This window comes from Bos taurus, chromosome 24 (assembly GCF_002263795.3).
Source record: "Bos taurus isolate L1 Dominette 01449 registration number 42190680 breed Hereford chromosome 24, ARS-UCD2.0, whole genome shotgun sequence".
NCBI lineage: Eukaryota > Metazoa > Chordata > Mammalia > Artiodactyla > Bovidae > Bos > Bos taurus.
The window spans coordinates 37,156,045-37,168,136 of record NC_037351.1 but is presented as its reverse complement, the minus strand read 5'-3'; the positions used below and the strand labels follow the sequence as shown (position 1 = coordinate 37,168,136).

Below are 12,092 nucleotides of genomic sequence, written 5' to 3'. Positions count from 1 at the left end.
AACGTTTCTGGAATAGGGAATTTTTTATGTAAGATTTTTCACTTATTTTGGATTCATTTCTTAGTTGCCTATTTTTCTGATTTCCTTTTCTAGTGTTACCCTTTTCTTACAGTTTTATAATTAACACACCAACTGCACGTATTCAAAGGCCGTACTTGATAAGTTTAAACACACATGTGCACCCATAAAAGTCGCTCAGTTGTGTCCAACTCTTTGTGACCCCATGGACTGTAGCCCACCAGGCTCCTCTGTCCATGGGATTCTCTAGGCAAGAATACTGGAGTGAAAGCTGTTCCCATCTCCAGGGGATCTTACCAACTCAGGGATCGAACCTAGGTCTCCCGCATTGCAGGTGGACTCTGTACTGTCTGAGCCAGCCAGGAGGCCATCACCGTGACATGGAACCTCTCACCATCCTGTGCTCTGAGTCTCCTCCACTCTGTGACAGTTCCTCAGGCTTTGTTTCATTGTTTTGACATATGTTTTAGTTTGTTTTAGATGTACAGACAAGTTGCAAGTGCAGTTTTTAAAGTTTCCATATACCTTCACCAGCCTCTTCCCTTCGTGTTCACGTTCCATGTGACTATAGTACGATGATCGGAACCAGGAAGTCAACATCAGTACAAAGTGTCAGCTAAAGACTATTGGAAAAGACGCTCATGCTGAGAAAGATCTAAGGCAAAAGGAGAAGGGGGCAACAGAGGATAAGGTGGTTAGATAACGTAAGCAGCTCGGTGGACATGAATCTGAGCAAACTCCAGGATGCGGTGAAGGACAGGGAAGCCTGGCGTGCTGCAGTTTGCGGGATCGCAGAGTCGCACACCACTAGCAAGTGAACAGCGAACGACACAGACCTTATTACCACTTCACCAGTTTTTCTGCTCGTGTCTTTTCTCTGTTGCAGGATCCCTCCTTGCTCTCGCCCAACAGTCCTGTCTTTCCGTGTGACCTTGACTTGTTAGAGTGCGGAACAGTTACAGTGTAGAAGGTCTCTCAGTTTGAGTTCTCTGATGCTTTCTCGTTTGGGTGAGAATGACACCGCATGAGGTGCACCCTCCTTGGTGGTGGTAACTCTGCTCGCTGATGAGTGGTGGCTGTGAGATTATTTGTGGGAAGAAACCTTGGGACTGTGCACATAGCCTGTCTCTCATTATGCTCTCACCAGGAATTTTAGGGGTCACAGTGGACTTTGCTGTGTGTGATTGCTGTGGTGTTTCCCAAATGGTGACTTTCTGTTTCCATTCTTTGCGCTCCACTTATTCATTGAAATTGTACTTTGTCAAAGAGCTATTCTCTTATTTACTTAGCTGTTCAATTATTAGATTGGTGTGGACTCATGGATATTAGTTTTGCCCTGTGGGTTGTAATCATTACCATCTTTATTTCTGTAGTTGCTAAGATGGTCCCGGTTTCAGTCGTCGTTAGCTCCTCCGAGCTGAGTGCTTTTGAAACGCTCCTGTCATTTTTTGAGCACTTCTTTGTTACTTTCTGGCACTGGAAGATAGTCCAGGAGAATCTACTCTCTTTGCCTCAACCCTGGAATTATTATTGTTTCTCCAAGGGAGCTTTGGAACTGTGGTGTTGGAGAAGACTCTTGAGAGTCCCTTGGACTTCAAGGAGATCCAACCAGTCAATTCTAAAGGAAGTCAGTCCTGAATATTCATTGGAAGGACTGATGGTGAAGCTGAAACTCCAATATTTTGGCCACCTGATGTGAAGAACCGACTTATTAGAAAAGACTCTGATGGGAAAGATCGAAGGCAGGAGGAGGGATGACAGAGGATGAGATGGCTGGATGGCATCACCAACTCGATGGACATAAGTTTGAGTAAACTCTGGGAGTTGGTGATGGACAGGGAGGCCTGGCATGCTGCAGTCCATCGGGTCGCAAAGAGTCGGACATGACTGAGCGACAGAACTGAACTGAAGGGAGCTTTGGTTTCTTTGATTGGAGAACAGTGTCTGGAAACAAAAATCTGGTCCCTGGGTACGCTCACTGGTCTGAGGTGCAATTGCCTATAGCTCCCCAGCCGGCAGAGCTGAAAGATTCACATGTATAAGTACCTGTATCTGTACCTGCCTGTAAGAACTGGGGGTTTGCAGCATCGCCGCCCTTCCAACCTGGCACCTCAGGGCTCATCTCCTCATTGCAGCATCTTTCTCCGACAGTGAGCACCATGGCTTTCATTATCCACAGTAAACAACATGTTTGTTCAGTCCTAGAATACATATAAAGGAGTTTCAGGATTGTGAACCCACATCTCTGTGATTAAAAAGAAATCACTAACTGCAGTATCTGTTCAGAGGTTTTTTTCTGCCTTTAAACCTAGAATTCTATAGTCCGCATACTGTTCTCCAAAGTTCCTTAGATTCATTTTCTTCTTCTTCTTCCCTTAAACATGGTTATGTTATAACAAGCATTGACAACATATGTCAACTAATATTGTTTAATACAATGTTGCTTATCCCATCATTTGGTTACTCCCAGGAAGATGGAGCTGGAAGTGAACCAGGCTCAGCTGTGGTCGGAAGGGATCACTGGTCCTCAGTGGAAACAGCCAGTGGACCGTGCAGTTGTTCCCACCACAAGGGCCGTGCAGAGCTAAGGACACTGAGCTCATAGATTGTTCCAGTTACGTCTATATTATGCCTTTGTGTGTTTGTCTCTATGTCTCTGAACAGTCTAAAGCCAGAGTTCACAAGTTATTGGTAAGAGTTTTGAAAGTTAGTATTTATTATTGTAAAATATTTAAAAGTATTCAGAACCTACAGATAAACAACTGCATTATTTTTAAATGATATAGCAGTATTTCATTTATATAAACACGCCTCACTTTGCACAGTAATACAGATAATGAAAATGGGCAAGCTGAAACCCTGCACATTTAGTCAGTAAGGGAAGTTAGGGTTTGTCCATGACCTCTATAAGCTTTGGTCAAAACTTGCCAAAACTCTGTGTTATAAATGTACAGGAAAATGAAAAATGGTAAAATAGTACTTAGTGTACTGCAATTCCAAACATGAGAAATAATGAGAATTAAGTGTCTTATTTCTTCACAAAACACTCATCAGGAGTGGTGTGAACAGCTCTTGCCTTCTTGACGTAACACTTGCACTGTGGAACAAGTGTCTTCTCATTGTCTAGCAGTTTGCTCTGCTCCTTTCTGAATCTGCCTCAGCTTCCAGCTTTTGATCCTTTGGAATTGCCATGCCCCGAGGCATTTCGGGGAGTTGCTTCGGCCTGAGGGTTTTGCCCGTGTCCCTTCCTCTCCCTCTGCATCCTTTTGTCTCAGCCCCTTCCCTCCGTTCTGGGATAAGCTCGCCTCCAGGTTCCTCTGCCACACGTCCTGGGTCTCTTGTTTGCATGCTTGGCTGCTGCTTCTGTAACTGCTGATGTCCATTTTGGTTTTTCTCCCAGCACTGGTACTGTTTGTTTCTTTAACTGCACTTTGGTCCTGGCCAGTGTCCTCTTTCCGTTGTCCATTTCATAAGGTGTCAGCTGGGTTTGTCACTGGGAGACCAGGAGGCAGCCCAACCATACGCTTCGCCGCCTGTGGCTGAACTGAGGGACAGATGTGCTGGGACTGGTCACTGACAGGCTCTGAAGAAGCGACGTGACGAGCCCGTGGTCATGACGGGCCTCTGCTGCTTCTGTTCAGTCGCCCCTCTGTATCCGCAGGTTCTGCATCCAAGGTTTCAACCAATCATAGATCAAAGATACTTGGAAAAAATTTTTCCAGAAAGTTCCCCAAAGCACAACTTCATTTGCTATGCACTGAAAAGTGTTTGCATAGCATTTATGTTGTGCTACGTCTTAGAAGTAGTCTAGAGATGACTTTAGAGTACGTGGGAAGATGTGGGTGGGTTCTGTGCAAGGATGACGCCCTTTCCTCTGTAAGGGACCTGGGCGTGTGTGGATTTCAGTATCCGAGGCGAGCCTCAAGCCACTCCCTGTGGTTACCGCAAGATGACTGGGTGACTGTAGACAGAGGGGCTGGTGGTGAAGTGTGTGCTTCCTGTAGTCACGTGATCAGCACAGTCTGGGAGCTGAGGCTCGTGCTGACCCGAGTCTCTCACAGGAGGCCTGGCGGTGCTGTGACTCCAGTGCAGGTCAGTTGCTCCGTCGTATTTGGCTCTTTGCAATCCATAGACTGTAGCACGCCAGGCTTCCCTGTCTATCACCAGTTCCTGGAGCTTACGCAAACTCATGTCCATTGAGTTGGTGATGCCATCCAACCATCTCATCCTCTGTCGTCCCCTTCTCCTTCCGCCTTCAATCTTTCCCAGCATCGGGGTCTTTTCCAGTGAGTCACTTCTTCACATCAGGTGGCCAGAGTACTGGAGTTTCAGCGTCAGCATCAGTCCTTCCAGTGAATATTCAGGACTGATTTCCTGATCTCCTTGCAGTCCAAGGGACTCTCAAAGAGTCTTCTCCAACACCACAGTTCAAACGCATCAATTCTTTGGTGCTCAGCTTTCTTTATAGTCCAACTCTCACATCCATACATGACTCCCGGAAAAACTGAAGATACTAGATGGACCTTTATCGGCAAAGTAATGTCTCTGCTTTTTGATATGCTGTCTAGATTGGTGATAGCTTTCCTTCCAGAAAAATGTGGTGACGTCCAGAGCGGCTCAAGTGTGTGCTGACAGTGACACTTTCCCCGTTTTATGACATTTGGGAAAATAAACTTTTAAAATTTGTTATGAAAATAGGTGATCAAGCCTTTTCTCTCCGTCTGTGGTGTCGTAGGGGTGGGACATGGGGAGGGGGTGGGGTGGGGCAGGGAGTGGAGGGTCTCTCTGGGAGCCTCAGGACTAAGCTCGGCCTGAGAGCTTGGAGTCTGGGCTTTGTTGAGCTGGGAGGATGGACATTCACTGCTCAGCCTCACTGTGTCTGCTCCTAGATTGACATAGAGATCAATGGCGACGCTGTGGATCTCCACATGAAGTTGGGTGACAACGGGGAAGCCTTCTTTGTAGAGGAAACGGAAGAGGAGTATGTAAGTCCTGGGGGCGGGCCATGCTCGCCGCGCACTCGTGGATGGTCACTGCTGGCTAGATGAGCTTTCACTTTGGGCTGTGGGAAGGGAGCTGGAGCCGGAGGAACTCCCCCCACCCCCAGCCCTGAGGTCCAGGCTGCCCACGTGCGAAGGCCCTGGCACGGCCCCCTGAGCGCCCTGTGACTTTCTCAGGTGGTGCCTGCACAGTTCACACCTTGGCCTGAGCACGCTCAACTCCACCCGAGTCATCACAGACGCACAGCAGGCTGCGTCTGCATGTGGACACGTGACCTTTGAACTTGCTAACGCGTTTGAGGTTTCTGTTGGGGACATTACATCCCGATCCTTGATAGTGAGGTGCATTAGTTTATTATGATCTGGGGAGATGTGACTAATTGGCCTCTGCCCTTTATGTGTGATTGTTGCGTGTTTGGCCTCTTTCAGCGAGAGCACAGCTGACCCCCTTCCCTGTGTATCCACTGATGTGAATGTGTCTAAGCTGCTCCTGATTGATTTAAGGTGGATCTTCTTACAACTTCTTAGGGGGCATCATTAAGTCTTTCATTGTGGAGAATAAAATCTCAGAGCAAAAACGATAGCTTCAAATTATTAAGGACAGAGAGCTACTTTTTTTGGTTTGTGAAGATGAACTGCTAGCTTGATGCCATAAATTCCCAAAAGAAAACAACAGTGGAATGAGATTATTCATCATTGTTCACTCGGGGCTGGCAGCGTCAGTACTGTGTGGAAGGCAGCAGGGACCAGTGATTATGAAGGGGAACCTACCAGACCGGTGTTCCTCCTCGTATCTTAATTACTTGTTTTCATGTTGTCTTATTTGCATTTACTTGCCCTGGAGAAAAAATTTCCCTATCAGAGACACAGGCGAAAGGCAGAAAGAAGCAGTGAGTTATCACGAGAATGAACATCTCTGATGTAACCTGTCGCGCTGACGAGGCTCCCTGTAAATCTGGCAGTGAGAGGACTGGGTGCTGAGAGTCTGCTGCCTGCTTCACATGTCACTTCTCATGATTCCACTTAGAACTGCTCAGCAGAGTGTCAGCTTTCCAGCCTTTTTTTTCTATTCCGCATATGACCCAGTTGGTCAGATTTTCTTTAGCATAATGTGCTTTTCTTTAAAAATTACAAATTGCAGTTCATCCAACAACACTAGCATCACTGCTGTCCACACAGACCGTGAAGAGAAGCCCCGCTTTCCAGCGGCTCCTGGTTTAAAGAGGGATAAACATTACCAGGATCCCTCTGGCCTCCACTTACTGACCTTTTGTTTCTCCTGCTGTTGTTATCAACACCCCCGCTGAGTCAGAAGTTCTAGGCCGAGCATCGTCCTTTCCATCACTGCATGATAGTCCATGGTATGGACGTGCGTTTCTCGAACCTTCCTTGTGCTGATGCACGTTCAGCTCACCCGCCCGCCCCCCTCCCCCAACAGTGAATCTGTTCTGGCTGAGCTTCCACGTGCCCTGTGCTGCCCCGGCATGTCCCTCCTCCACTATGTTCAGCTGCGTGGACCCACACGTGCTAAGGCTCAGCTGTGCAGGGGGTGGAGACCTATGCAGGTGGTGGTCAGTGTGACTGCCTCACCTTCGGGGGCTAGGTAGGTGTTTTTTGTACCACCGTGAGGTTTAGGCCCAGCCAGAATCACTGCTGTTTTGATTCACCATAGGGTTTGTCAAACTTTCTTTCTCATGTTCTCTTTAAGGAGAAGCTCCCTGCTTACCTGGCCACCTCACCAATCCCTACTGAAGATCAGTTCTTTACAGACGTCGACAGCCCGTTGGTGAAACCAGGTGGAAATGAAAGACCTTCTCAGAGTTCGGACGTTGCCCACATCCTGGAAGCAGAGACAGTCTTCACCCCCAGTTCTGTGAAAAAGAAAAAACGAAGGAGGAAGAAATGCAAACAGGACAGTAAGAAGGAGGAGCAGGCCGTGTCGCCCCCTGCCGAGGACGCCACGGGTGTGGATCTGAGCTCTGATGATGACAAGGGGGCCCAGTCGGCAAGGTAGGCAAAAGGGATGGAAGGAAAGATGTCCAGGTGTGTCTGCCCTGAAAGCCATGCACTTGGACACAGGTGGCTCTGGGGAGGAGGAGGGTTTTCATGTGGGTGATGCTGGGTTCCGTCTCCAGGGCAGATGTGCAATGGAGATGCTTACAGCACCCAGCAGAGACCACAGTGTAGGACTGTAATCACACCATCAGAAAGATGTCTCTGCTTTCCATCCACCAGGGCAGACAGGCTTGCAGGGGCTGGAGGCCGCTGCTGCCTTCCTGACCGTCTCTGGCCTCAGAGGACACCTGTGTCAGTCTGCAGGGACGAGGGTCTCCATGCCTTCCTCCTCTCCCCTTCATTCTGCTGCACGAAACAGACACTGACCAGCCCCCTTCTGCCCTGTCGAGAGGGGTCTTTTATGGGGCATGTCCTGTTTCCAAAAGCAAACTTGATCATTAGTCACACTGAGATGGACTGACTGACCCTAAGCTGAGGGCAAGGGTCAGCTGGTGTCAGCAGTGAACTTTGGCCCTGGTCATTAGCAACCCCTTATCTCTTACATACGTGCTGCCAGCTGAATAGATAAAAGCTCATTTAGTCCCTCTGATTTATCCATGTAGATGATTCAGGCCACTGACTTTGACTTTCTGTTGGTTTTTGTCCCTGTGCTTTAGAAACTGGGGTGTATTTACATACAGTAATATTCATGGATCTAAGTGTGCAGTTCATTGAATCAATAGTTGTGAACATCATGGAACCTCTGTTGGCTTTTGAATGAGAAAAGTACTTGTTTTACACAGTAAAGCTGAACTTGGAGCCGTGATGTTAGGGGTCGTCTGTGAAGCCTGAAGTGCTCCAGACGCACTGTCCGCAAACTTGAGCTGGGCCTCGCCCCCAGCCCTAACCAGCGTGAGATCATCTGGCCGGCCGCAGATCCTCTGCTGTTCAGGGTTGATGCAGTCGTTTGTGCTGCGTTTCAGCATAGAGTCAGCGCTGCTCTTCCTCACGCTCTCATCTGTACCCTCCCTTACATCCCCGTGCCACAGGCTTAGTTAGCCCCTCACGGTCAGCCTCCTGGCTGCCTGTCCTTGGGTACGTGTGCATTTTGAACGTGCTCGGCAGGTTTTCGTGAATCACAGGACTAAAGGGAACCTCAGCATCAGCAGCTTTTTCCATCACTCTGATGGATCTGAACTAATGAGTTCTATTTTTGTCCAGATCTGCCCAGAGAAGACATGTCCTGCCTTCCAGGGCTTGTAAATTCTTAATGGTGCTTGGTCTCTCTCTCTCTCTCTCAATATTTTATTAAATCCGGTTTGCTTTGCTGGGTTTCTTGGTTCACTGTGTGTGTGGCAGCAGTGTATGTGTATCGTTCAGTCGTGTCCTCTTTGCAGCCCCGTGTATGTGTGTGTTAGTCACTCAGTCGTGTCCTACTCTTTGCGACCCATTGACTGTAGCCCACCAGGTTCCTCTGGCCATGGAGCTCTCCAGGCCAGGATACTGGAGTGGGTAGCCATTCCCTTCTCTAGGGGATCTTCCTGACTCAGGGGTTGAACCCAGGTCTCCAACATTGCAGGCAGATTCTTTACTGTCAGAGCCACCAGGGAAGCCCCGTCTTTTATACTGTGGTGAAACATTCCAAAGATACGTTTAAAGAAAAAATTTTCCATGGCATTTATGTTGCTCTTTTCAAACCTCTTTCAAATACGTAAATAGTAATAGGCCAGGCTGTACTACCCTTTCAAATTTGGCAGATAAGGACTTTTCATAGCAAATGATTTCCCTTTCTGCTTTTACCATTGCAACCTCCTCTTTTAACAAATACAGTATTTTTATCTGGATATCAGCCTTTTACATGATATATGTATCTTTCCTCTTAAATGAGGTGGTTTGCCAGAGCTCAGTCTTTCTGAGACGGAAGACATGAGGGTTAGGAAAACCTGAATTAGGAAATGCAGCCAAAAGGAAAAATAGTTACGTAACAGTTGGTGGTAAAGCAGAGCATATTGAATTAAGATGTAAAGGAGAGAAGAGATAATACAAATTAATACAATGATTTCTATCTGTATTTTTTGTCTAGCTAATTAAGTGATAGATAGTCTCATGTCTGTCCTGGTAGAATATTAAGGTTTCTGTAAGGAGCTCTTGAATTTGTATCGTATTTAGTGTTTGAACTTTTCAGAGTTTTTCTGTATACTTTGCAGTGCTCTCAACATGACACACCACACGAGTCTCACATTGACTCTTGTCAAGTACACAGAACAAGGGATAAATTTCTAACTAAAGATGAAAAACTAGGACCCTCAGTGCTTCTGAGTGGTGTTTTCAAGATTATATGGCAAGTTAGTTCTGTTAACTTTGCAAATCGGGAAAACCAAAGGGTAAATTAATTCAAACCTTATTAGCAGTAGTTCAGTCTTCTACAGTTCGAAGTCTGAGAATGAATTTTAAAAGCATCTATCATACTTTTGTGTCATCTTCCTCACATCCCTACATCCTGCAGATTCTAACTTAGAGAAAGTTCTCAGACTGAAAATAAGTTCCGGGTTTTTAAGAGTTTTTTTCCTGTATTTTGGAATTTTTAAGCCATAGCTTTTGTCTTCAGCTTTCTGCTTTCTTCCATTTTCTGTAACATGCAGGAGAGTGTAGTGAAAAGAACACAGACTTGCTTGCTTTGAATACAACTACTTACCAGCTTTTTTACTTTGGGCAAGTTACTAAACTCCTCTAGGTCCTTGATTAAGTAGTACCTAAGGTTGGACACGACTGAGCGACTGAACTGAACTGAAGGTAGGATTTTACTGCTTCAGATTTGCAAGGCTTGGATGCAATGTACAATAAAGCCTTAGTTTGCTTCTTGTAGCCTCTGAGTCAAGTACTCCTCAGTTCAGTTCAGTTCAGTCGTGTCCGACCCTTTGTGACCCCGTGAATCACAGCACGCCAGGCCTCCCTGTCCATCACCAACTCCCGGAGTTCACTCCAAGTCATGTCCATCGAGTTGGTAATGCCATCCAGCCATCTCTTCCTCTGTCGTCCCCTTCTCCTGCCCCCAATCCCTCCCAGCATCAGGGTCTTTTCCAATGAGTCAACTCTGCATGAGGTGGCCAAAGTATTGGAGTTTCAGCTTCAGGATCAGTCCTTCCAAAGAACACCCAGGACTGATCTCCTTTAGGATGGACTGGTTGGATCTCCTTGCAGTCCAAGGGACTCTCAAGAGTCTTCTCCAACACCACAGTTCAAAAGCATCAATTCTTCGGCGCTCAGCTTTCTTCACAGTCCAATTCTCACATCCATACATGACCACAAGAAAAACCATAGCCTTGACTAGACGGAAGTACCCCTACCCGATGTAAAAAGGAGTTTTTAATCACATCTTTTGTCCCTCCCATTTATCCTGTGGTTGAATGGTGATTGCAGTGGTGTCCAGTAGGTGGCACCAGTGAACCCCTTTCTCCTTCCTGGAAGGTGGTGTCCGTGGCTCAGTCACGTCTGCCTCTTTCAGTCTCACGGACTGTAGACTGCTAGGCTCCTCAGTCCGTAGATTTCCCTTTTTAAGAGACTTAGTTATTAAGTGTTCATTTGACTTTCTTCTTTTGTATCATTTAGACAGTGTCATAATTGGGGGATATTATAAAACTGTTGTAAGTGACATTGTTCTGTCTCTGTGATTTTTTTTTTCTTTCACAGAAAATCTTCAAATGCTTCCTTAAAGGAAGAAGAACATAAGGAGCCCCTGCTCTTCCATTCCGGAGACCACTACCCCTTGTCTGATGGAGACTGGTCCCCTTTAGACAAGTAGGTGTTCTGGAGTTGGTTTCATTTCTTACAGGAAGGATAAGCTGAGTAGCTTTTCTGTTACTCCACATGTTGATGCGTCCAAGTCTTTCATATCGAAGAGGACTGGAGGTGTGCTTTCCACACGGGTGTGGACCTTCCCCCTCAGTAATTACCTTCTTCCTAAACTTGATCTGACTTATTCTCAGGGTTTGCCAGTATGGATCTGTATAATCAGCATAGAATCTGACCCTCTTCAGTTCTTGATGGTGTGAACTGCTCGCTGTGTAACTGGGTAACACTGTGAAGAAACGTGCAGTCACACTCTGTGCTCAAGTCTGGTTTCTTTCTGTATTATGTTAACTTTACCCATCTTTCCATGCATTTCCTCTCCTATAAAATTACCTTTCTCGTTGATTTCTGGTGAGAATCAAGCAGGATAATTATATTATTGAGGACCCAGCAAGTCCACAGTAAATGCTAGTTGGCATTGTTTTTATTATTATTAAAGAACTCAAGTGGGAAAAGTAGCCATTTTGTATCTGCAGGTGAAATTGATGTGGTCAGACTTCTATTTCTCTGTATTTCTTTTCCTCTGTTCAGCTCAGCAAGACCGAAATTCCCAGCTTTTACATCATCACGTTTCTTTGTCCTGTGTTTGCAGCCCCTACCCGCCGGTGGCCTGTCCTAAGAGCGACTCAGAGCTGGAAGTGAAGCCCGCCGGGAGCCTGCTCAGATCCGAGTCCCACATGGAGTGGACGTGGGGCGGGTTCCCGGAGTCCACCAAGGTAGAGGGCTCCCTGGGGCAGGCGGAGGGTGGGTTTTGCACCAGTGATGGGAGTAAAAGGGGGTGGCGCCCTCGTGTGGCCACATGAGCGAAGCCACGTTAACACCATCTATAACATTCATGCTGTGTTCACAGCAGAAGGAATCCATCAGTGTAGTCAATAATGTTGACCGTTAATTTAACATTTTAATCAGGAAAAACTTTAAAGTACCTAAAGGAAAGTAAAACTTCCACTGAAAGTTTAAGTAGGCAACTTAATCGATTATGAAAGCTTTTTTGTCAGCTCTTAGTGAAAGAAGAAAAAATTGGGACGGTGCTTTTCTTGAGAGGACAAAAAATGTAGTGTTTTGAAAATACACATTCTGCTTTTTACGTTGCTGTGACAGGGCCTTGAGGTAGTGAAAGCAGGCCTCAACTCCCTGGGGTGATCAAGTGTTCTTCCTCTGTCATCTGAAATGTTCACGTGTCCCGTCTTCTCCAGTTCTTAGATCTTTATAGTAGAACAATTATAAATA

General features: G+C 46.5%; 1 protein-coding gene across 9 annotated transcripts in view; it reads left to right on the top strand.

The window, feature by feature from the left end:
- Window positions 1-12,092, top strand: part of LPIN2 (lipin 2) — a 93,409-nt gene that overhangs the window by 63,408 nt on the left and 17,909 nt on the right. For 7 of the 9 annotated variants that reach the window (XM_059881123.1, XM_024984496.2, XM_002697792.7 and 4 more), the window contains exons 3-6: window positions 4,908-5,003; window positions 6,727-7,028; window positions 10,704-10,811; window positions 11,455-11,578. In XM_059881123.1, coding sequence (XP_059737106.1) covers window positions 4,908-5,003; window positions 6,727-7,028; window positions 10,704-10,811; window positions 11,455-11,578 — 630 coding nt within the window. Of the gene's footprint in view, window positions 1-4,907; window positions 5,004-5,565; window positions 6,380-6,726; window positions 7,029-10,703; window positions 10,812-11,454; window positions 11,579-12,092 lie in introns of those variants that run through there. The other 2 variants (XM_059881126.1, XM_024984493.2) reach the window with 2 other exon arrangements.